This window comes from Dama dama, chromosome 15 (genome assembly GCF_033118175.1).
Source record: "Dama dama isolate Ldn47 chromosome 15, ASM3311817v1, whole genome shotgun sequence".
Classification (NCBI taxonomy): domain Eukaryota; kingdom Metazoa; phylum Chordata; class Mammalia; order Artiodactyla; family Cervidae; genus Dama; species Dama dama.
The window spans coordinates 19107301-19134270 of NC_083695.1; the positions used below are offsets into that span (position 1 = coordinate 19107301).

The 26970-nt window shown below is 42.9% G+C and overlaps 1 protein-coding gene across 1 annotated transcript in view; it reads right to left on the bottom strand.

The window, feature by feature from the left end:
* Positions 1-26970, bottom strand: part of CCDC6 (coiled-coil domain containing 6) — a 109466-nt gene that overhangs the window by 54637 nt on the left and 27859 nt on the right. The window contains exon 2 of the mRNA XM_061161579.1: positions 1548-1697. Within this exon, the coding sequence (XP_061017562.1) occupies positions 1548-1697 (150 nt within the window). The remainder of the gene's footprint in view (positions 1-1547; positions 1698-26970) is intronic.

A 26970-nucleotide genomic window follows, 5' to 3' on the forward strand; every position in this document is an offset into this window, starting at 1 on the left:
ATATTACAGAACAACCCACAATGAAAACGAGTCTTTCTAGAGAAAAAAAAAGCATGATCTGGCTAGGATATTGACTGCTTTATAATGTACTTTAATCAAAGACTCCAAATACCAATGACTATGCAAGTTGAAAACAAAAAAATGTTTCTCAAAGTGTTAAAAATTAGGGCATCTGATTACACACTAAAATCAGAAAAGGAAGCCATAATCATATCCTTACAGTTCTGGAAGCAACATGCAGAATAATTAGTCTAATGCTGCCAAGGTGTGATAGAGTCAAAAGTCAAACTAATCTTCTACCTCATTTTTTTTCTCTAAATCAGAAGGCACAGGAATAAAGAAAACATTTCAACACAGAAATTCCACCATAAATCTCTGCTAGATAATACTGACTGAGGATCTTTAGCCTTCACATTCCAACAGCTACCATATAAATCAAATTTTGTACAAGATTATAGTGGTATCTTTATTCAGTAATTAGGTATGAAAATAAGAATAAAAAGATGGACCATTGCATGGTCTTAACACTAAAGTTTCTGATCTCTTCTTCCAACATTTGATATGTTAGAAGGTAAGAGAAGAATTTAGGAAGGTTTTTTAGGCTTCAAATATCCTTTTGCTATAATCTCATTAGAATACATATTTTGACCAAATTAATGCATAAAATTGTCAGTAATGCCAGTGAATAAAAAATACAAGGAAAGATTTCTATCTTTTACAGCCATCTGAAAAAAATACCAATAATGGTTCTCTTCGGATAATTTTATACCTATTCACTATTTTGGAAATGCTGTGCTAAACAATGAAAACTCCATGTCCCACCTGTTCTCAAGTTCATACTAAATAACCTGCATGATGTTTGCCCTAAACAAATCTTACTTTTGTAATTTACTAGGAAATTTCAAGGAGAGGAAAACAAAACAAACAGGAGGGGAAGGTAGAACAATCTAACAAGAAAAATAAAAATTTCTGTATGTTTTGTGTGCTGTCTTCTATACACTATTAGTGATTAAATTTAAAACATTTGTTATTTGTTCAGTAACATATTACTCCCCCATCTGAACACAAATGATTGTGCATAATTTTAACTATCACAGGTACATATATTTTTCTCCCCTCAAAGTCGCATTTCCCTTTGTATCTTCATATATTAGTACAAAAGACCCACTTCTGGTTGCCAAAAATGTCCACATATTCATTATAGATTCAACATAAAAGGAGAAAGAAATCTCACATTTGGCATTAACTCTCATAATCCCAAAATACTGCATACATCATTGACTCCTGTGCTAAGGCCTCAGGCTCATCAGCAATTTCTTGAAATGGTCAGGGTATAAAATCTTACCTCACCTAAGCAGATGAGCTGGGAACCACAGTCTCGATATTATACTGCTGCCACCTTCACTTAGGTATCTTAATCTCTAAAGAATTTTAGCTACGACCTCATCAGCAAGTGTTTCAAGCAAAGTGCTAGATCAAAGTCATTTTTTTTTCCCCTAGAGAAGAAAACAGGCAGGGAAGATAAGAGGGGAGAAAAGGTAATTTACCTGCATCAATTTTCTGGAGAGCTCATTAGTGAGGAACTCTTCTTCCTTCTCATAATTTACAGCAAGGGTTTCTTTCTCCTTCTGCAAAGCTTGAATTTTCTTGAATAAAGTGTTACTTATGAATTCTTCTTCCTGCTCAGCCCGGGCTTGCTGTTAAAATTTTCAAAAAAAGAGAAAAACAAAAGAAAACAAAAATACGTTAAGCAAATAGGAATTTACTAATTGAAATATAGTTCTTATTTTCAGAGAGGGCGCCCATTTTAATTAGAGCTCTATTTTTAACTGTGACCCAATATACCCCAAGATGACAAAAACAGAGGAATTGAGTAGCAACCATAAAAGTAAATCTGTTACCCCAAAGGGACTCCCGGTACTATTATCTTAAACGGATAGTTGTCAGTCACTCAGTTCTGTCTGACTCTTTGTGACCCCTTGGACTGTAGCCTGCTAGGCTCCTCTGTCCATCAGATTCTCCAGGCAAAAATACTGGAGTGGGTAGCCATTCCCTTTTCCAGGGGATCTTCCCAACCCATGGTCGAACCCAGGTCTCCTGCATTGCAGGCAGATTCTTTACTGTCTGAGCCACCAGGCAAGCCCTATTAAAGGGATATTTCAAAGAAATTAATAAAGATGGTTTGCAGTCTTTAGAAGCTATTCCAAATCAATCACCAGAATACAGAAAGCTCCTTCTCATATGGCAGACGGGTCCAATGCTGGGGTATGCATATCAATTCATGACAACTCTCAACAAGTCTCCTCATTCGAAGGGTTCAGAGTTAAAACACCTAGGTAACATCTTTTACTGAAGCAAAGAAGTCCCGTTTACCAAAAGTAGAATCATGTCACCTCTTCAAGGTGTTACTGAAAGGGTTTGGATATGCAATTTGAAAAGCAATACAGATAGACACAGATTAATTTACATGTTCATTAAATATTTATTGGAAGGAAATAATAGCAAACAGCTAAAAAATAGTTGTTGCAAAGAGTCCAGGGGATGAAAGATAAGGATGGATGAGAGGAGTGTCATTTTTCACTTATTAATTTCCCTACTGGGAATTTTTTGGAGGTGAGGGCAAGGACAGGCATTACTAAATGTTAAAAACAGAAGAAAAGGGAGTCAGGCATCATTCAGTGGAGATGAAAATATTCTACCATAGATTCCTCCCTCCACTTGTGTTTTAACAGAATAAACAGAAAAACCTAGTCATCCTTGCAGGAAACTAATTTTTTCAGAAAACGGGGGCTTGTTCCAAATGGACTCAGCTCTCTTCAAAGTACCTTTTAAGCTGCAACATTTTGATGCATGAGTCCCCAGTAACGCAGTCCTATTTCATCTGCCAAGTCCAGGAAGGAAAGAACTGCAGCAATTCCAAGCCTCCAACACCTGTCACTTATACAAGACAGCCAGAGGGCAAGAGAAGAAAGGGCACCTACCTGAAACAATCGCCACCTTTTATTGTAAAAGGTCCGACAGCCACTCCCAACTTGCCTGGCTGGGCTGGCTGGGATTGCCACCCCCACCTGGAGAGCCCTGGTTTCTGGGGAGTTCATCCTCCCTGCTCCCCATCACAGGCAGGAAGGACGCCAGTGCCTGGAACTGCCTGCCAAGCAAATCTACCGAAGAAAGTCACGTGTATGTAGTACTAAGACTGAAAAAAGAGCTACATAGAAAATGGAAGCTTTGGGGAGGAGGTCTGGCTCTCCAGTTCTTTAAGACACCATCTGGCATAGGCCGGGAGAGGTAAGCAACAAAGAACACATCACTCAGCTAATAAGGTTTTATGAGCAGCCAAGCGCACCCGGGGAGCAGGCCGGAGGTTCCCAGGGTTCCCTTACACACTCTGTAATTCATCAGCACTTCTCAAGGTCGTGCTCTTTACCCAGAGGTCAAGGGAGCACAGCCTAGGACTGGTACTTCCTCTCCCCTTGAAATTGACCCCCAACTCGGCTTCAAAACTCTCAGACTTCCAGATCTCATCCTAGTGCACTGGGCAGGAATCCAAAGCATTTCTTTTGGGCATATATGACACACACATCCAAGCCCGCAATCTGTTTGAGTTACCTGTTTTTCTGGTTTTGACTGACAAAGTTCTATATGATTTGAACTTTGATTATTCTAAAAGGAACAGGACAAAAAGGTAGAGAGGGGAACTGTAATGCCTTTGCAGGTGACTCTGCACTTAGATTTCAAAAGGATGTTTACCATAAACTCATTTCATTATCAGATCAGACTCAACTTATTGTGTGTTACCTGGCATTCTCTGTTTAGATGACTGGTAAATTTACCCAGAGTCCAGTAACAGAGAACCAGGCTCCAAGGCCCAGCAGACTACCATGCCCTTTGCACAGGGACCTAGAAGTGAGAAGCTGAAAATAAGAGGCCAGGCCCTAAAAGTTTAAAAAATAAAAAGGACTGGGGGCAAGCTAGGTCTGTTCTGTAAGTGCCTTTCAAAGTAAGTGATGGTTATGAGAGACCCAGGCTTTAGCCAACAAAACTTGTCACCATTTTAGAATAGCCACTTATTTCTAGGCAATAGAAACAGAATAATAGAAATAGAAAAAGCCACTCCAAGGACCCACCCACAACATGAGGAACTGTTCTACAGAGGCTGGTTAAAGTCTATCTAACTTAACAAGGGATTAACCAGGCCTGACACAGACCTCCTTTCACTAAGTTTTTGCATTGGGGACTGTTACTCTGCTTCCCACAGCATCTAAACACACAGAGGAAAAACATCTATCTGGGGGATAAGACTCCAGGTCCCGCAAACATAAAACTAGTTCACCCTTTCTCCAACTGGCCACAGAGCAATTTTAGGAATTAACTCACAAATGAGCGGAAAAGACAGGGTGCTATATTCAATATGGCTCCAGAGAAAATTGTTTAAAAACTCAGCTCTAGTGTACTGATGACCATGGGTAAACATGATCATCACAGTAGGTGCCATGCATCACAGATAAGCAAGATGCATCCATTTGGATTTTCCCTGCAGCTTTCCCTCTATTTTAGGCATTATCTTCTCAATCTTCATCTCAAGTCCTGGCTTTCTCTTCCCCTTAAGTCCAAAACAGGCTTCCCAGGTAGCGTTAGTGGTAAAGAACCTGTTTGTCAATGCAGGAGATGTAAGAGAGAGATAGAGGTTCAGTCTCTGGGTGGGGAAGATCCCCTGGAGGAGGAAATGGCAACCCACTCCAGTATTCTTGCCTGGAGAATCCAATGGAAAGAAGAGCCTGGCAGGTTAGAGTGCACAGGGTCGCAAAGAGTTGAACATGCCTGAAGTGACTTAGCACGTATGCACGCACACACATTCCAAAACAGGTCTTTTCATTTAGGTTGTAAAAGCAATCACTTTTCCAATTTATCTCCCCCAAAGAAGCCAAGAGCTAGGTAGACCACAGCCTAGGAGCAAAACAGGACATGTGCTATTTGCAAGGAACTTGGGGTTGGACAGGTGGACAGACAGAGATAAAACAGGCTGACATAAAACCTCAGTTTTATCAATCTATTTCCCTTTTATCTGAAATGCTTGAAAATCTCAGCATACCTAAACACATCCAAATTAAAAAATCAAACTCTATTCTCAAAACTAAAAAAATCAATCAAGGTTACCTTATATCTCCCTAAACTCTCAAAAGAAAATATGAGCCAAACAATTACAAACTCTTTGTTTTGCATGTGTTTGTAGAGTTGAAGACTGCAAAAATCTGGGGGAAATAAGAAAATCTGTAATTACAGATATAGAGAAAAAAACTAGTGGTTACCAGTGGAGAGAGCGACTACAGAGGGAAGGAAGGAAGAGGTACAATCAGGCATAAAATAAGCTACAAGGACATATTGTACAACATGGAGAATATAGCCAATACTTTATAATAACTATAAATAAACTTTTAAAAATTGTTAATCACAATATTGTACACTTTGTAATTTACATAATATTGTGCAGCAACTATACTTCTATTTTAAAAATGTGATTATATTTTCACATTCGATAAGGTTCTAACTGCTCTGTTCAGAAGCTGAGTGAATGCTAGCATTACCTTATTCACTTATTGGTGTCTGCTACTTTGCCCCCCACCCAGCAGGGTTCACTTGACTTCTGTGATTTGAGGAGGACACAGAGTACAAAGCAAGTCTCAGTCTCCATCATTCTTTACTCATTCTACAAAAGTCTGATTAAAAAAAAAAAAAAAGGAAAACAAGAAAGGGATGGGCAGGGGAGACACAGGAGCAATTTACCAAGGTCTTTGGAGAAAAATGGCAACCCACTCCAGTATTCTTGCTTGGAGAATCCCATGGACCGAGGAACCTGGTGAGCCACAGTCCATGGGGTTGCAGAGTCAGACACGACTTAGCAAGTAAACAACAAACTGGGAAAAATAAACATCCATCAAAAAATTCTTAGAAAACAGTCATTTTCTCCCGAGTCACCACATATTTATTTAGGCAACCACACTCTAGATGAGCACAATTTTCTGCTGATAAGGAATCATTGTGACCCACTGCTATTATGAGCAGGGCACAAATTCAACAGGAGATTCCCCTGTGACTGCTTAGTGCTTCTGTCCTCCATCAGTCATATTCTGGAGATCAAGGGTTAATACAGAAAGGAGAATTTGAAAACTCTCAACAAGAGCACTTACTGTTGGCAAGAAAGTCCAAGCACCAAGACAAAAATTATGTAAGATGATGCAGCTCATCATCTGTCAAGAGTAAGAAAAGGATGGTTCCCAAAGCAAAAATAAAAAAATACAGGCATTTCTCTATCTGACAGCAGGCGCAGGTAAAGGATATAATGAAGAGAAAGCTCAAGTGCCTACCAAGATTTTGCAACTGTTTTACAAAACTACCTTTAATTTGAATGTTGTTTACTTTAATAACAAAAAATCATAATGCTAAGATACCTTGGGGGTTGGGAGGGAGGGGGATACACACACATACACACATACTTATGGCTGATTCATGTTGTACTGCAGAAAAGAAGACATCATTATAAACCAGTTATCCTCCAATTTAAAAAACACCTTGAAGCTCTAATTTTTAAGAATTCAAGCAGGCTGGTATTTATTATTTTAATTATTTAAATTCCTTAAATTTAGGAGCCTATTTACATATATTATTCTAATTATTTAAATTTGTTATTCTGTTGCTTAGCAACTTACAATTCAAATGTCAACAATCTTAACACCTCAGTTTGAAAAGGCATCTGAAACCAAACTGTCAGGATGGCAGAAACCAATACCAAGCCAGGAAACTGAGTAACACTATGTTCTCTCTCTGCTCTCATTTATGAGGTACACCATTGCCTGTATCAATTGTTCTCGGAGATGCTCGGCATTCAGTGGAGCTCATGACAGAGGGCTGGTACCTCTTACAAGATTAACCTGGACATCGGTCATACCCATGGGTTTACCAGAACAAACTACTATCCTGCCGTGGCCCTGCACTGGCTAATGTTTTAAGTGCCAGTAGATCCCCTGGAGAAGGGAATGGCAACCCATTACAGTATTCTTGCCTGGAGAATTCATGGACAGAGGGCCTGGCGGGCTACAGTCCATGGGTCACAAAGAGTCAGACAAGCCTGAGCAACTAACACACACACTGCAGCGGTGGGTGACAGGGAGGACGCGCGACAAGCCCAAGGCCCACACCTGTGATTCTTCCATTAGAAGAACTAAGGAAGTGATGTCAATTACATGCCTGAGAATTACAATCCTCTATTTAGGTCACGGAAGCACCAGGTTATCTCGTGCTTCCTCCGCACACTGTGTACCAGCCCACAGTAAAAGCAATTAATAGCTGATCGATGAAAGCATTTATATTATTTATCCTCCGAGTACTGTCAGCAGATCAGTAAGTACACAAGGGCCAGAACGGAGTCATTATGAGCCCTCACAAGTGTGCTGTGCTGCCCGACACTGTGCCCAGGCCATTGTTCCAGGACTGCAGGCCAAGGGCGGAAACAGCAACAAAGGGGACTTTCAGGACAAGAACTCAGAGAATCTTGATGTTAAAAAGGACCTTAATGGTTAACCAGTTTCATCAAGCTGCAAGGCCTCTCAAACCAGCTTAGTGAAAGACCAGCCCTTCCACCAGTTCGCAGGGGACAACACATGCCTGTCCTACTGGACACAAGCAGAAACAGCTCTACAGACATGCTTCGCCCCATGAATTCAACAACACTCAAACTGGTCCATGCCCTGTTCAGGAAGATAAGCACCCTGGTCACCTGCTGGGATACAGAGCAATCAGAAATTGCTAGGGAAGTTACTAAATGTTTACAGTAGATTATGGGTTAAGAATTTATCTCCCTTTGGGCCAGTGACAAACAGAACACGTCCATAGGCCAAACTTTGAAGAGCATGGCTTGGGGTAGAAGAGGGGGACAGTGCATACACACTATCAGACTCCGGAGTCAGGCTGCCTGGTTTATGAGGTGCCTATGCCCACCTCCAGCTGTGTAACCCCAGCTGAGTCACGGAACCTCTCTGGGCCATCATAATCTCCTCTAGAAAGTGAACATAATGGCACCTCCCTCCAGGTTGGTTATGAAGATAAATTCACATCAAGAGCTTATCATCTCATACCTTGCATGAGTAAGCACTGGAGAGACATTTAGCAGAAGAGCTTGAAGAGGGGGTATGTACAGGATGATTCATGAGAAAACAGTGAAGTCTTAGGGAATCTCACTTCATTTAGCTAAAAAGGGGCGATGAACCTATTTGCAAAAGCACAAATAAAGACACAGACGTGGAGAACAAACACACAGACACCAAGGGGGAATGAAGGAGTAGGGTGAACTGGCGGATTGGGATTGACATACATACACACCATAAAACAGGTAACTAATGAGAGCCTAAGGTACAGCACAGGGGACTCAACTCAGCATTTTGTGAGGACCTAAATGGGAAGGCAATTCAAAAAAAGAGGGCAATTCAAAAAAATAGCTGATTCACTTTGGTGTACAGAAGAAATTGGCAAAATATTGTCAAGCAACTATACTCCAATCAAAATTTTAAAAAGAAAAAAAGGAGAAATGGACACAGTTGTGGCAGAGAAAAAAAACATATAGTGGAAGAATTAAAAAAACAAAACAAAACATGGTTTGTATGTATTGTCATAAAAAGATGTCTAGGGATTTCCCTGGTGGCCCATTGGTTAAGACTCCGTGCTCCTGATGCAGGGGGCCTGGATTTGATCCCTAGTCAAGGAACTAGATACCACATACCACAACTAAAGATTCCAATGGCTGTAACTAAGACCCAGTGCAGCCCAATAAAGAAATAAAATATTAAAAAAAAGATGTCTAGCAAAAAATGGTTAAGTAAAATAGAGAAATAGAGAAGTAGAGAAAGTAAAGGTGGAAGCTCCCAAACAAAAACCAAGGACACAAACACTGGCAGTCAGTTAACAGAGACTGTTGACAATTCCACACAGACACTAACTGCCCTGCTGCCATGATAAGCAATGGCTTCAGACCTCCAAATTCTCATAAACCATAAAATAATTTTACCTAAAACATGCACAAACAAGAAGACCAAAAATGTGGAAGATATCAATAGATACAGGAAGGAAAATGAAAAGATTTCACGCACAGCTAATTGTAAGACTAGGGAAAAAATAGGAAACAGAAAGAGAGTGAGAATATCTAAAAAGATGATGGCTTTTATACAACCTGAGAATATCCCATAACCAATCCAATGAAAGACTTGAGGGAACTGCTCGACTGTCCAATGGTTAGGACTCGGCACTTTCACTCCAGGGACTTGGGTTCAATCCCTGATCTGGAAACTAAGATCCTGCAAGCCAAGGGGTGTGACCAAAAATAAAAAAAAAGAAATAAACCCAGCTCCTCATCCTGTGTTTGTTTTTGCCAAATGTGGCCACCCTATCTGGTTTCCAAGTGGCTCTCTCTTAAAAGTTCAGGTTTAGGGGTACAACACCATACTCATCCTTGCCCCTTCTTTGGCAAAAGACTGCTGTTCAAGATAGTTTTCAAAAAGTTTCTTTGGTATTATTTTCTCATGTTTTGTCTCTCAAAATTGTTTATCTCCTACTGCAACATTTCCCAGATCTTATAGTGTACAGGAACCCTGAGTTTCAAACCATGTCCCCACTCTTGTGACACAAGCAGTGGTCAGCCACAACGCTACTTCTAGAAGCTCCTCTTCCCCCAATAATAAACTCCCAACCAGAACCGCTGACAAGTGAAAGCAAACTACAGTCATCAGATTGTTAAAATGTAATCCAACACTCATGACATGGCGTCTCCTACACAGTAAGCTCTATGTGGCCATGGCAGTGAACACCACAGACATTGCCCCTGCCCTGAAGGGATACATAATCCTTCCAGCAATTAAAGAAAAGTAACATAGTTAATCCATACATTTAGCAGTTGGCTTTGGAATACTCTTAGCTCTATAAAATAGCCTGAAGAACCAAGGAATTTAAAATGAGATTGAGTGGTTCAGATGGTAAAGAGTTTGCGTACAATACATGAGACCTGGGTTCAATCCCTGGGTTGGCAAGTTCCCCTGGAGAAGGAAATGGCTACCCACTCCAGTATTCTTGCCTGGAGAATTTAACAGACAGGGGAGCCTGGTGTGCTACAGTCCGTGGGGTCGCAAAGAGTTGAACACAACAGAGTGACTAATACACACACACAACATAATTAACCCATATATTTAGCAACTGGCCTCAGAATAATCTTGGTCATATAAAACAGGCTGCAAGAACCAAGGGATTTAAAATGAGATTGTATTTTATCCACTATGGTAACAGAAGAAATGGCCTGGTACATGAGCACCCATACACCTGCTGAATGAGGAGCATAATCATATATGATGATACAAATTTTATATTATATACATATATAAGTGTGTTTGTATATATATTTATAAATGAATACTTAACTCTATGGACTCTCTTTCAATAATAAATGGTAACAGCACTCAATGGTGAAGCACTGATTATATTTCTGGCACTGCAGCAGGCTCTTTCCTATAGTCTCTCATTTCATCCACAACTTGGCCTCCACCATTTCAGCCCTACATCATACAAGTGGAAACAGGAGCTGAGAATGGTCAAGCAACTTGCCCAATGATCCAAACTGCTGAATATCAGGGTTACAATTCAATCCTCAATCCTGGACTAGTTCCAAAGCGCCTAGTCCTTCTATGGACCCTACTATCCAAGAACAATGTCTTTCACTGGTTCGAGAGATGTAGAAGCAACCAAGCTCCAGAAGCTAAACCCACTAACTTTAACTAAAACCAACATCATCTGCACTGTCACACACTGCCTGAGCATCACAGAGCCGTTCACCTTTGGGAGGAGATACCCTGTAATCTCCTTGCCTGAACAAGGTTACAGAATGTTAGGTGAGTGACAGGTGATCTTTAAGAACTGCAAAAGAGCCACTTTTGGCTACTGCTGCCATTGCTGCTACAAGAAGGGGACCACATATAAACTGGGGGTACGTGTACGTTTATGTATCGCTTCTGGGTGTTGACAGGAAGCTCTTCTCCCCTCCTCCTTCAGATAGTGAAAAAAGGGGTAGTTTTCAGGGCTATGGAAAGACATGTCAAGGAGACTAGGGGGACAGGTCTGCCTTAAGCAGGTCAACGAGGATATGGATTCAAGTCTACAAGGAAGAACTGCAGGATAAGAAAAGTCACATGCTGTGTAGAAAAGAGTTAATGTGGCAGGCTGAACTTCTATCCTCTGGAAGACTGTTTGCAAAGGTAGCCCTGGGCTGGTGACTGAGAACTTGGATTGATTTGGGGTGGGTTCCCATCAGGTTCATGAAAGTGGCTCTATGTGTCAAAATTTTTCAAACAAAATGGTCTGTGGGACTTTCCTGGTGGTCCAGTGGTTAAGAATCTGCCTGCTAATGCATGGGACAGAGATGCCATCCCTGGTCCAGAAAGATTCCACGCGCAGGGGAGCTTAAACTAAGCCCATGCATCACAACTCCTGAGATCACACGCTCTAGAGCCTGTGCTCCACAAGAGGAGAAGCAATGACAACGAGAAACCTGTGTATTTCAACTAGAGAGTAGCTTCCGTGTGCTGCAACTAGAGAAAGCCCATGCACAGCAATGAAGACTCAGTGTAGCCATAAATAAATTAACAAATTTTAAAAAGAACTGGTTTGTGACGAACACCTGCTTTCCTTAAGGAGTCTAAAACTCTGGTGTATGTTAAGCAGAGGGTACGTATAGGATCAGTCCCCAGTAAAAAGCATCAGTGCTGTGTCTCTGATGAGTTTCCCTGGTAGACAGCATTTCACAGCATTTCCTTGCTGCCGGGGGATTAAGTACATCCCGATTAGCTCTCCTAGGAGAAAACTCCTAGAAACTCGTGCCTGGTTTCCCCTGGACTTCACTCCGTATACTTTTCTCCTCTGTTGATTTTGCTTTAAGGCCTTGCACTGTAATAAATTCTAGCCACAAGTATGACTAGATTTTGAGTCCTATGAGTTCTCCCATCAAACCAGAGGGTGGTGTTGGGGACCCTTGACAACCCTTTCTTTAAAAGAATCCCCTGCTCTGTAGTGACCTAAATGGGAAGGAAATCTAAAAATGAGGGCTTATATATAAGCCCTCATGTATATATATATATATATACATACAGCTGATTCATTTTGCTATATGGTAGAAACTAACACTATACTCCAATAAAAACTAATTAAAACAATTTTTAAATAAAATAAAAAGAATGCCCTTTCATCTTTCTAAAGCCATAGGGAGCCATAGAACAGAGCACACCTCACACCTACTGCGCCCTAATGATCTCAGTGCAGTGGTATAAGCTATAACCCAAAGACCTGAATTTAAGTGCAACCTAAGGTGCACCTGAGATCACTTAGCCAGAAAAATCTCCCCCTATCTCCAGACACTGGAGATCATTAAGGCACCTCAAACAAACCAAACACGTCTCTTGAGTGGGCCTTGGTTTTTCTGTTCTTCCCTGCTATGTGCCCATGCAATCTATCAGAAAGCCCCATTTCTAACGGAAACAGATCCAGAATGTTCCTTTCTCCTCTTCTCATTACCTAAGGGGCAGCCACCACCACTAGTTCTCTTCATGGTTACAACAGCCACCTGGCTGGCCCTGCTGATTCTTCCACTCTTGTTCTCATACAACCTACACTCCAGCCAGCATCCATAGTGGTATCAGAGGCAGAAAACTAATCACTTCACTGCCCTGCTTCAAGCTCTCCAAAGGCTTCTCACCATCCTCAGAAATAGTGATTTCCTCCCATGATACACCAGTCCTCCCACCTGTGATGAAGCCCCTGCCTGCATCTTTTGCCCAAGCTCACAATACATGGGCCAACCAGCAAACCTATTCCCACCCAGGCCACGGTCACGATTCCTGTGGTGGGAGTTGGACCCTAGACCCTCTGACCCACGGCAGGTTGGCCACCTGTCATTTCCCATCTCCCAAAGAGGCTGGCTCTACACCAAACTTAGAGTCAGCCCTAAGCCGTCTGCCACCCCATGGCCTTGCTTTCTTTTCATCAGAGGATCCACGGGAACTTCTTTTTCTCTTCCCTTTCTTGTTTGCCACCCTGTCACTCCACACTAGAGTATGGGCGTATGAGGCAGGGCTGGGCCTGCTGGGGCCTGACGTGGGCTCAGAGACTAGAACCTCACCTGGCAGAGGGCAATGGCTCAGACGCTGGATCAACAGGCACACACACTTACAGGCAGGAAAATCCTCCTCTTCCTCTTCGGGCCTTTTCTCCCTCCCCTCCTCGGTTGGCTAGCTCATGGTCAAAGCATTAGGAAAGGTTCTCAGGACAGAACAAATGATGGAGGTACAATCACTGCTCTTGGAGGAGCTCACAGTCCAGTTTCTCCAGACCCTTCCCAGCCTTTCACGACCCAACGTCAGCTCTCACAGACACTGTCGTGCCAAAGTGTAGCCTGTGCTTGGCAGCTCTGACTTCCACCCTATCCCCCATCATCGGTGCTGACCACGCTCATGCCGCACCCGACAGTAAGTGACGGACCGCCCGCAGGCACTGCCCTTCCTCCTCGTGCTAACAGCATCCCCCACATAAGAGCTGAACACGTGTCCACCCAGCTGGACTACACCTCCCAGCCTCCCCGCCAGCTAGGTGCTGCCATGAGACTCATTTCCGGCCAACGGGAGGCAAATGCAAGTGGTAGGCAATAACTCTGGTGGCACATCCTTAGAAAGGGAAGAGGTGTCATCCAGGCTCACGTCTGCTTCCCACAGGCTGGAACCAGGCCTGGCAGACAGGAGCCGGCTCCACCCCAGAGGCCAGGTTTACCACCCACCTCACCGTTCCCCACTGGCAAGGGAATCACCTCATGGAGCCCTGGGCTGTTAAGTGGGAGCAAAAGACACTCAGACCCACCGAAGCTGTGGGGCGGGGGGGGTGTCTCCCTTTCAGCAGTTTAGCATCTACTGTAACTAACACAATTTCTGAAATGAAAACTCATCAGTATGAGAGGAAAGGCAGGTCTAAGTTTAGAAAATCTCCCCCGAATTAAAAAGACAGAAAGCTACAGCATAAGCATTATGATCCCATGAACGAAGGCTTTTACCAAGGATATGTAATATCTTGTTTACTAAACACTCATTTAATAAAAAGTATAAATTATAAAAGCGTGTTATATAAATGTATCTAAATATCACACATCCACATCACTGTAAATATTTTAAAAATTAATAAAACTGCACCCCAGAAATGTTAAAAGTGCCTCCAGAGTTGTTAGGTGACTAATTTGTCATACAACATCCATTAGTCTGAGAGCATCGCCTTATACATACTATCAACTCAAGTACTATAAAAATAAATACTCATCTTGCATTTGTATATGTGTATGTACACACACACACACACACACACACACACACACACACCCCTGGCAGGGACTGCCTTGCAGGCAAAGGAGTCCCCAAATCCAGTACCAAGACTGCATTGTGCTTAGCTCAGTCATGTCCAACTCTTTGCAAGCCCATGGACTGTACCCTGCCAGGCTCCTCTGTCCATGGGGATTCTTCAGGCAAGAATACGGGAGTGGGTTGCCATGCCCTCCCCCAGGGGATCTTCCCAACTCAGGAATCGAACACAGGTCTCCCACACTGCAGGCGGATTCTTTACCATATGAGTCACCGGGGAAGCCCAAGATCGCATTAGCATCACTGAATCATCGGGGGCTCAGGATGGGGAACACATGTAAATCCATGGCTGATTCATGTCAATGTATGGCAAAAACCACTACAATACTGTAAAGGTATTCAAAACTACTACTGTCCAGCCCCTTCCCCGGCACTCTGGGCCAGCTCTGAGAGGGGGGCCCAGAGGTTCTGGCCAGCAGTCCAGTTGGCAAACCAGGAGCAGAAGAATGGACACTGCGGCAGCCCTTGGAAGACCTCAGAACTGGTCCTGGCTTTGCTGTTAATGTCTAATGAACCTCAGCAAGCTTCCTTCTCCCCTAAGCCGACACTCCCCCTCTGTAAAATGCGAGATAATCCTTTATGACACAGCAGCGGAGACAAAACAGTCACCTACTCAAGAGGGACTCTAGGGAAAACCTGTTGTCATGGGAGGAACTGAGGTCACGCAACTGGGCTGCTCAGTAGGGAAGCAAGAACCAGAGCTAAATATCCCTCCTCCCCATCAGGTTCTCTTCCTCCATCACTATCCTGCCCTGGGGGTACTGGGCATTCTGCTTGGAACAGTAATTCCTATGACATCCCCCAAACTCAGCTGATACCTGGCCACAATGATGATAGTGCTGTGACGAATGTAAGAGAAGACAATTTTTCCTGCAAAGATAGCAGGCCCCTGGACCAAGGGACTTAGTTGGGAGGAGGAGAAAGAAAAGAGAAAGAACAGATTTATTACAGAGAAGCAGAAGACTCTGAAGTAAATAAGCAGTCTATTACAAAAAGCATTGTTATCCAACCCTGTTAGACCATATGCTTATACATTTGATAAAAATTGGTTCATGTTATAGGGCTTCCCTGATAGCTCAGTTGGTAAAGAATCTGCCTGCAATGCAGGAGACCCTGGTTCGATTCCTGGGTTGGGAAGATCCCCTGGAGAAGGGAAAGGCTACCCACTCCAGTATTCTGGCCTGGAGAATTCCATGGACTGTATAGTCCATGGGGTCACAAAGAGTTGGACATGACTGAGTGACTTTTACTTCACCACATAGGTATACTGGGTCCCTTCACCACACTTACTATATTCTAAGTATTCTTTGTGACTAAATGTTCCTCTGAAGATTTCTGATATCACGAATGTCCCATCTCACTGACAAGCATCTCCCTGACATTCCAGATGTTTTCAATACTTCTGCCCTAAGGACTGCTACAGTGAACATGCTTCAACAATGTCTAATACTGTTCAGGATGGATGTTCCTTCTAGCAGCTTTCAGTAAGCAGTTACGATATGGGGATGTAAGCAAACTGCTTCCTACTTTCACAGCTACAAAGCTGTGTCTGTTTCCTCTGCTGTTGCTGGCAGGGAGGTGGTAGCCAGCTGACTTCCCACTCATGCTCTGCTTGCTTCTTCTAAGGTAGCTAGGGGTTTGGCTTCTGTGTTGATGTTCTCTGGACACCGACCCCTCTGGAGAGGGGAGAGGCACCATGCTTTGGTTAAACAGAAGCCTGGCTTTGTGACTTGGGGGTTGTTGGTGTCTGGAAGAGTCTCTGCTTTGCTGTGAGGGAGACAGAAGGTTTAACATCGAGCAAGGGATTAATTTTCAGAATAAAGTTTCTATTCCAGTTGGACATGAGGACATGGTGGTCAAACTAAGTCAGCTTCTTGATACCTGGGGTTGAGTCACTTTCCAGATAGGGAAAGAGGAAAAAAAAAAAAGAAAAGTTAGTCCATGTGTAGTAACTCTCCCTTGACAGAAGTGCCCAGAAAGCTCACTAACCCGCTGTTAGGAATCAAGGATCGATTGGGTAGTCGATCCAAATCCAAGAGATTTTGAAAATCAAAAGCTGTACCCATTGGGCAGGAAGTCAACCAGCCTGACCTGTGTTCATTTGGTGGTGAAGCCTGACCCAAAAGCACATGAGGCTGCTTGCCCCTTTATTATGAGCCCTCAAGTGGGCTGCTCTTGCCTGCTTGTGCATTTGATGATGGACCATGTTCCAACCCAATGGAGGAGGTGTGCTGTATGTGGCACATGCTCAGTGTGACTTTCCATAGCCCACCCAGTTATGAGTTGAAAAGTGTACCCCCCCACCACAAAAAGATACACTGAAGGCCTAACCCCATGGTACCTGTGAGTGTGGCCTTATTTGGAAATAGGGGCTTTGCAGATGTAATGAAATTAAGATGAGGTCATTAGGATGGGCCCTCATCCAACATGACTGGTGTCCTTGCAAGAAGGGGAAACACAGACGCACAGGGACAATGCCATGTGACTGCGGAGGCAGAGACTGAAATGCTGCCAGCTGCAAGCCCAGGAACGCCTGGAACTACCAGAAGCTGGCAGAGGCAAGAAGGATCCTCCCTCAAGGCTTCCGGGGGAGCACAGCCCTGCCAGTGCTTTGATTTCAGACTGTTAGCCTCCAGAACAGTGAGAGAATACATTTCTGTCATTTTGTGTGTTGTTTTTTTTTTTTTTCATTTTGGCTGCATTGGGTCTTCACTGCATATGGGCTTGTACCCTGTAGCATGTGGTAGTTCCCTGACCAGGGTTTGAACCTGTGTCCTCTGCACTGGAAGGTAGACTCTTAACCACTGGACCACCAGAGAAGTCCCAAATTTCTGCAGCTTTAGGCCACCAAGTTTGTGGTACTTTGTTATGGCAGCACTGGGAAATGAAGACACATTCATTCCTCCCACCCAAAAGCCTTAATTCTTAAAGACATCTGGTCCCAAGGAAAAAGGGCTGTGTAAGGGTCATTTCAAGCATTGTTTTATTCTGACTATATCAAAGTAACGCTTGGTGTCATTCGTTCTTTCTGACAACTGGTATTTAAATAAATTTGTGGAGTTCTTGTAATAAACTTTTTGTATTAAAAAAAGAAGAAAAAAGAAGGAGGGAATGAGAACACAGGACACATGCTTAGCCTTTAAAATGAGCAAAACAGGGGAATTGCCTGGCAGTCCAGTGGTTAGGACTCAGCGCTTTCACTACAAGCGGCACAGGTTTGATCCCTGGTCAGGGAACTAAGATTCTGGATTCTTCACAGCGTGGCAAAAAAAAATTGCAAAACAGAACAATTAAAATCATCCAAGTATATGCTTGGTATGAGAACCAACGTCCCCCATTTCCATGATGTTGAGACAGTACTACATTTAAACACAAAACAGCTGGCAGTGTCCAAAACACTGAAGAATTAACCATGGTTAGTAAGTAATCAGATTATCTACTAAGATTTAATATTAGAAAAGAACGGAGTGAAAAAAAGGAATTTAATGGTGAAGTGTGTGTGTGTGTGTGTGCGCACGTGTGTGTAACTTCCTTACTTGTTTATTTAGCAAATAGATACCAAATAAACGTGTCTAACATATGTCAGAAGCCACAGGGAATACAATAAAGCTCTAATGAGAAACAGAACCATACAACTCTAAGTGGGATGCAACAGAGGGACAAAATGATCTCCTCCCAGCTCTGAAAATTTCTCTTTAGCACTAAACTTGCCTCCTGCTCTCCTACCCAATCAAGACTGGAGTTTTAATATTTTGTTTTTTTTTTTTTTTTTGGTCAAGAGTATGAAAATGATCACTTTGAAATATTGCATTTACAGGAAGGTGGCCCATGGATTAACCACAGATACACAGAAATGGACATATGAAGGTGTTCACTGAGTTGTCATCCACACTAACGCAAACAACCAATTCATCAACCACAGGAGACAAGCAAGGGCAGAATAATGCCTCCCGCCCTGCCCCAAAGATACAGACATCCTAAATCCCAGAGCTTGTGAATATGTAACTTACATGGCAAAGGGGAATTAAGGGAAGAGATGGAATCCAGGTTGCTAATCATCTGACCTTAAAATTAGGAGGTTATCCTAGGATATCTGAGTGAGATCAGTGTAATCACAAGGGCCCTTTAAAATGGTAAATAGAGGCAGAGAAGAGGTTAGGGTGTGGCCAAGTGAGAGGGACTTATCCTGCCACTGCTGGCTTGGAACACGGAGGAGGAACCACCAGCCAAAGAAAAGAAGCAGCCTCTACAAGTGGGACCAAGCAGAAATGGATTCTCTTGAACCTCCAGAAGTGAAGACAGCCCTGCCACACCTTGGTTTTAGCTCAGGAAGACCTGTGCTGTACTTCTACGGAACTGTAAGAAAATGCTTTTATGTTGTCCCAAACCACAAACATGGTGGGCTACAGTTCATGGGGTTGCAAAGAGTTGGACACGACTTTGCAACTAAACTACCACCAAACCACTACATGTGTGTGTGTAATCTGTTACTGCAGAAGCAGGAAATATAGGCACTGACAAATATTAGTTTATTCTAACAAAGGAATAATTACACTACCATAATTAAGAACAAGCGATGACTGTCAGAGGCACTCAATAGCTTAAGAACAGGGTTCCCCATTTTGCTTGGTGAAAAGATCCACATCAATCCTTAGATGCACTAGAAATGATAGAAGCACATAACCCAGAGCAATAAAGGGGGTTCTGGGGGATGGCACGGATGACACAGTCTTTGTACAGTGAATCTGTTTTTCAAAGTTTCTACAATAAGTAGTTGTTTATCCTCCAGAAAAAAAAAATACTAAAAATGTGAAAATACTGAAAATAGGCAGAGGTCTGCTCATCTAGGGTGACTGTAAGAGGCTCCTTCACACCTGAACCAGGGAAGGCCTGAGACAGACAAATTCTAAGGGGTGACAAAGAAAGAACATGCGGAGTAACTAAGAGGTCAGAAGACCATAGAAGTTCAAAGACTCTTGTCCAGGTGAACTTCAAGGACAAAGACCTTTTTTATCTTTCTATCTCCAAAGGCTGAGTCCTGGGCACACAGCGGGCACTCCTAGCATTGGCAGTTCACTTGAAAGTTGCTGATCTATTGAAAACTACTGCACAAGTCCAAGTTACATCTCCCAAGTTACCAAAACTGTCTGGTTAGTTCTCTGGTTACATGACAAGTGACTGGTCTGTCTTAACACTATTGTCCCCGTAAGCCTTGATACCTTTAGTGTGTGATTTTGCAGAATCCAATATTTTTAAGGAACACATAGGTCATGTTAGTATGTCAGAACAGAAATCCTATACTCAGTTGGATGTTTTGAGACCTGCACAGGCACTGAACTGGCTGAAACTAACCAAGCTGAAAGCTCTGACCACCCCAAGTCTGCCAAATGGTATTCTGAATATGTCTGATGATAATTATGCAAAGAACATTGATACCTGGACATAATCTGGTATTATTTACTCCAACCAAAATACTAAGATAAATTCTGCAATCCTGAAAAAACAGTGGTTACTAAAAAGCCTTGAGGAGCATTTTCATGACCATAATCATGTGTGAGCAACACACACACATTCTTGTCTCAATTCAGACAAGAATATGTGTGTGCCCAGGGTGGGATGCATGAGACAAGTTCTCGGGCCTGGTGCACTGGGAAGACCCAGAGAAATCGGGTGGAGAGGGAGGTGGGAGGGGGGATCGGGATGGGGAATACATGTAACTCCATTGCTGATTCATGTCAATGTATGACAAAACCCACTACAATATTGTAAAGTAATTAGCCTCCAACTAATAAAAATAAATGAAAAAAAAAAGAATGTGTGGACACACTTGTCATTTTTTAAAAGGCATCATCACTGATGTGTGACATGCCCACCTGTATCCCTAATAGTTGCCACAACTATTTTCCCACCATGAAATCATCTGATGTTTCTTAAAGTCTCTCCTATCTAGAAAAGATACCATGCCAGATTTTTTTTTACATAAAGTTTCACCAAATATTTACGATAAAGATAACTGCCATGTTATACAAACTAAAAAAAAAAAAAAATCAAGGAAAGCTACCCAAAATGACCCTGCTTCCAAAACTGTACAACAAAGAAGCCAAAGGCCATTTCTGTGTAATATATGTAAGGAAATCTTGACTAAAATATTAGCAGAATGACTATGAATACAGCAATGCATTAAAATGAAAAATATTACCTAGTAAAATTTATCTCAAGAACAAGTGGATAGTTCAATGTGAAGTGTTGTATTACTGTATTTCATTACATTAGGATTTTTAAGATATTAACAGACGCAAAACATTTACCAAAAATTCAGCTCACACAAGATACCAAACAAAGCAAAATCCTACGTCCAGGCTTCTACCCAAATGCTCTTGTCAGACAATGTATTCATCAATAAAGCACTAGAAGCACTCCCAATTGAAGCACTGAAGGTGGGAACAAGAGAAGGACACCCACTATCATCAGTGTTATTCAGCTCTGTACAGAACATCTTAACACAATTAAACCGGAAATACGGTGGGGGGAGGGGGGTTCCTACACTTAGGTTAGCTTCCAAAGTAGGCTTGTGAGTGGGAAATGACAAAGTCAGTTTTCCTTCGATTATGATATGGTTGGGATATGTTTGTTTCAAACAAACAAAAACACATGCACCTGTAGAAAGGTACAAGGAAATATCAATAACCAACCAAGGGAAGGAGAGACTGACCCAGGGCCTAGAAATGTTCATGGAGTAAGAAAGAGGAGTCAATATTATTGAAATCTATACTCTCTTCTGTTTCAGTCAGTGAGTCAGTTCAGTCACTCAGTTGTGTCCGACTCTTTGTGACCCCATGAATCGCAGCACGCCAGGCCTCCCTGTCCACCACCAACTCCCGGAGATTACTCAAACTCATGTCCATCAAGTCGGTGATGCCATCCAGCCATCTCATCCTCTGTCGTCCCCTTCTCCTCCTGCCCCCAATCCCTCCCAGCATCAGGGTCTTTTCCAATGAGTCAACTCTTCGCGTGAGGTGGCCAAACTATTCGAGTTTCAGCTTCAGCATCAGTCCTTCCAATGAACACCCAGGACTGATCTCCTTTAGGATGGACTGGTTGGATCTCCTTGCAGTCCAACGGACTCTCAATAGTCTTCTCCAACACCACAGTTCAAAAGCATCAGCTTTCCTCACAGTCCAACTCTCACATCCATACATGACCACTGGAAAAACCATAGCCTTGACTAGACGGACCTTTGTTGGCAAAGTAATGTCTCTGCTTTTTAATATGGTATCTAGGTTGGTCATACTAGAGATCTCTTCAAGAAAATTAGAGATACCAAGGGAATATTTCATGCAAAGATGGGCTCAATAAAGGACAGAAATGGTAGGGACCTGACAGAAGCAGAAGATATTAAGAAGAGGTGGCAAGAATACACAGAAGAACTGTACAAAAAAGATCTTCACAGCCCAGATAATCACAATAGTGTGATCACTCACCTAGAGCCAGACATCCTGGAATGTGAAGTCAAGTGGGCCTTAGAAAGCATCACTATGAACAAAGCTAGTGGAGGTGATGGAATTCCAGTTGAGCTATTTCAAATCCTGAAAGATGATGCTGTGAAAGTGCTACACTCTTCTGTTTACTAGGTGTAAATAGCTGAACATGCTAAGTCACTTAATTCGTGTCCAACTCTTTGCAACCCTATAGACCGTAGCCTGCCAGGCTCCTCTGTCCATGGGATTCTTTAGGCAAGAATACTAGAGTGGGTTGCCATGCCCTCCTCCAGGGGATCTTCCTGACCCAGGGATCGAACCCATGTCTCTTATGTCTCCTGCATTGGCAGGCGGGCTCTTTACCACTAGCGCCACCTGGGGAGCCCCAAATAGCTGACATGTTCAGTTAAATGTATGGCCTAATTCTACAGTAAAAGATTAGAAGTTGCTAGACAGGAGTCATGTTCAGAGGTCATCCACCTAGAAACCAAGAGAGCCAACCAATAATTGTTGAGAAACACACTAAAAACATACATAAACAAAAATCATTCCTGACTATGACGAAGTAAAATAGAAAAATTTCTATTCATAATGGCAAGAACAAGGTACCTAAGAAAAAGATGATGAATTTGCAAAATCTACATGAAGGAAAACACTTCTGAAAGACTCACTGGAGGGTTAAAGAAATAAGAACTTTGTGTGTGTGTGTGTTTGTGTGTATGTGCAAGCTGTGTCCAACTCTTTGCAACCCCATGGATTGTAACCCTCCAGGCTCCTCTCTCCATAGGATTTCCCAAGCAAGACTGCTGGAGTGGGTTGCCATTTCCTCCTCCAGGGGACCTTCCCGAAAAGGAAAATAATGGAGAGTCTGCAAAACCTAAATGAAGGAAAACAGTTTCAAAAACCTGACTAGCAGTTTAAAGAAATATGAACCTTAATCAATGGACAAATGGGAGATTTTTTAAGATGTTAATTCTCCTCAAACTAAAACTCCCACAGGATTTAAGGGCTGTGACACAGAGGGGGAAAGTCATAATAGCCATGACAGTCCTGAAAATGATGTGTCAGGACTTGCCATAGGGCAGAGTGAAACCTACTATAAAAGTATAATAATCAGTAGTTATTAATACAGGAATAGAGAGATTGAAATATCAGAAAAGTATACATAACTAAATCTGGGTATTTATGAATTTAAATGCCATTTCAAGGCATTTCAATGGGATGAAGAGCCATATATTTAGACAAAAATAAAATTAAGACAGTAAATCAAAACATGCCCACAAAGTGCCACACGACTCCCAAAATATCTACTTTCTAGCTTCCCTCTTGTTTCTTTCACCTCCTCGCATTGGTTTGAGGCTCTTAATCAATTGTTCCAAGTCCTCCTCTCTTTTCCCTCCCTTTTCTTGAATATGGTCCGGCTGGATGATGCAAGGTAAAACTCACCACTTGCCCTAGCCAGTCTCCCATGCTGGTCCACGAAACCAGATGAGGAGTCACACACAGCTGCAGCTCACAGATAAGCCTACATTTACAAGCACTGGAGCAGCAAACGAGGGGCCAGGGATCAGGAAGCAAAATGCTCTGTCAGACAAGAAAATTAGAAAAGCACGTGCTCATCAAGCCCCGTCCCTTGCCCCTGTGAAAGGGCAGGAGTCTAAGAGCATCCCACGTGACACAAGCCCCTAACGCTTCGTGAACAACCAGAATGCAGGGTTCATCCAAGTAAGAGACTTCTGCTCACTCCCTACTTGCAAAGCCATCAGGGACTTCCCTGGCGGTCCAATAGCTAAGACTCCATGCTCCCAATGCAAGGGGCCTGGGTTTGATCCCTGGTCAGAGAACTAGGGTCCCACATGCCACAACTAAGAAATCCTTCGAGCTACACTAAGACCCGGTACAGCCAAAAAAAAAAAATAAGTATTAAAAAAAGAAAGAAAGAAGACAATCAGAACACATATGGAGAACTAGTGGCTACCAGTGGGAAGAAGGAAGAGGTAAGGCCAAGGCAGGGGAAGTGGAGTAAGAGACACAAACTACTATGTATAAAAATAAATAAGCTACAAGGATACACTATACAGCACAGGGAACACAGCCAACACTTCATAATAGCTAAAAATGGAGGATACCTTTAAAAGTTGTGAACCTCTATGCTGTCTGTACACCTGAAACATGATATTGTACGTCAAAAGCACTTCAATATTTTCTTAAGTTAAAAAACAATGAAAAAAATTTTAAAACATTTTAAAACAAAGACAATGAATTGTTTCAGTACTTCCATGGGGGTATCCTTAGATATAGTTTTCTCAGATGAAGAACCACCCCCACTTCCAAAAAATGTTTTTCTTTGCAGGCAAAGAGCTGTCTCACAATCATGACTGTTTATTTAAGGCCAGGCCGTAAGGGAAAGGAAAGAAAAAAAAAGGGAAAAGATGCGGTTGGAATGCTCAGGGGGAAGGAATATCACTTTGGCCACCTAGAATTCTTTTTGGAGGCAAGTACAGTATAAATTAGCAGGTATCATCTAATCATGAAACCAGAATATGACATCACAGAGGGCCATTAAGAAATTTGGGTCAGTGTTATAACTGTCCTCACTCAACAGGTAAGAAGAGAAGGGTCTAGTATGAGACAGCAACTGCTAAAGGCTCATGTGACTTCATGTAGATTACCTAAAACCACTAAAAAGCAGTCTGCCTAGGGCAACCCAGTCACTTAAGAAGCCTGGAAACAAGGATCCAAAGGGCAATGTTCTAAATATACTTTCTGTTCAGAATTCTTATCCAGTATCTTAAGGCATCAGTATCTACCAGAGGTCAATCCTCTGTTAAGAACACCCATATTGTAAAGTGTATTTATGGCAAACAAAAGCCTAGAAATTTTCCTTGAGAAAAAAACTTAACAAAACAAAACAGCAGCCCCCGATATCTATGAGCTGATCTGAGGCTCACAGCCAAAGCTCAACATTACAAACCCATGTGACACAGCCAGGGCATAACGTTCTCCTGTAGGACGTGAACAATTTCATAGAACATCCACATCAAACAAGGTCACTCTGAGACCACGACAGAATGAGACGAAACAAGATCACCGTGAAACCCACAAAATACCTAACGTCCCCTCTCTCGGCTGGAGTCAATGACTGCTGCTTCTTTACCAATTACAGCTTTCAACTGACTCGACTCTGCTCTCACTCGAGATGGTGGGTTCGATCCCTGGTCAAGGAACTAAGATCCCACAAGCAAGTGGAACATCTAAAGCCCCCCAGCCACCACAACTGAGCCAGGGTGCCCTACAGCCTGTACGCCACAACTAAAGAAAGACTGCACGTGACAACAAAGACGCAGTGCGGCCAAAAGTTATACAAGCACCTTCAATCTGTGAAAATTCATCAAGCTGTACATTTAGCGTATGTGTAAATTATTTAAGTTATACTTCAAAATAAGCTTTTTGTTTTTGTTTTTAAAGGGAAAGATGAAGCAGCATGTCACAGAGCAGCCTCCACTTAACTAGGACTCTGGAGGCAGCACAGGTCTACGTTTTAAGGCCAGTTTCTGAGCCTCCCTAAGCGTAAATTTTTCCATCCGTAAATACTTCATAGGGTTCCAGGGAGGGCTACACGAGATGACGCCTGCACACAGCTTGGTGCACAGAACATAGTGGATTCCGACTGGATGTCCTGCCATCCAGTCTCTGCCCAGGGTCCCCTCCCTACACTCAGGGAGGGTGGTCACTTCTGGCACGATCCGAGCAGATCAACCCCACGATCTGACTGACCCCACCTGCAATCCCTTTATCTCCTCTTCCCCCGACCTGGGTCTCTTGTCCTGCTCAGCAGGTCTCAGCAAGCTCCTCTAGCTGCTTGTACCTTCTGACCATCTCCACGATCTCTATTCATTCTGGTAATACCCATCCCCATTCTCAAAACCGCACAGTGACTGCTGTCTGCACCATACAGTCAAGACACTTCTACTATCTTCACTTCTCACAGATGCATCCCCCAAAGGACACGGACTCCAGGTCCCAGCAGGCAGAGCTCTCTCAAACAGACCCGTGAGGCCTGGGGATTTCTCTGAGAGGTGGGTGTGGGTGCGTTGCAGTGTGACACGTCCTGTGAGACTTAAGGTGAGAATGCCTTTAAGATGAGCATCGAGGCAGTATATTCAAAAGAAAAAAAGAAAGTAGTGGGACTTTAGGTGGGGGAAATTCCACCCCCTTTGCCCTGAGGACCCAGAAGGAGCATGAGGAGGCTGGAAATGAGGACCTGTTCCTCTGGGAGGGACCAGCTGAGGGCACACTGCAATTTCAAATTCACACACTTAGTTAAGCTTTGCAGGGGTGGGGGCCCACGCTGAGCAGCTCGCAGGATCTCAAGGTTTCCGGCCAGGGATTGAACCTGGGTCCTTAGCAGAGAAAGTGCTGAGTCCTAACCACTGGACGGCCAGGGGAAGTCCCAAGTTAATTTTTATTCACCAATTCATTCTCAGGTTCATGGGGTTTCTCTGCATAAATATGTCAGATTTTTAAAAGGAAAAGAGATATGAATGGTCATGGGGCGGCAGGGGAGAGTCTTAAGAGTCAAATAAAGCTAAAAGTTACACAGATGCTAATCTACAGGTCCTATGCATTTTGAAAATCTAGTTCTGACTGTCCTAGCAGCCTAGCAGTTGGTATGGCCTGAAAGCTGAAGAGCTTTACTTGGTATTAAGACCTAAGAAAACAGTGTCATCTTTGAGTCCCTAGAAAGGGGACACAGTGTGACAGGGTGGATCACAGCCTCAAAAATATTCTCACTCTCATGTCCCTGCTCCTGGGAGATGCGCACTGAATACTTAGGAAAGAAGCGGCCTGATATCTGAAACCTCCTTTCAGATGGTTGGGCAAAAGGAAACAGAGAGAGGAAGGGAGGAATGGAGAGGCTTGTGTGATAGAATCCTATGTTAAAAATTGGTGAGCAGTATAAAGGTGTTCATTGCCCTGATCTATTTTTTCTTTTTTTTTGTACGCAC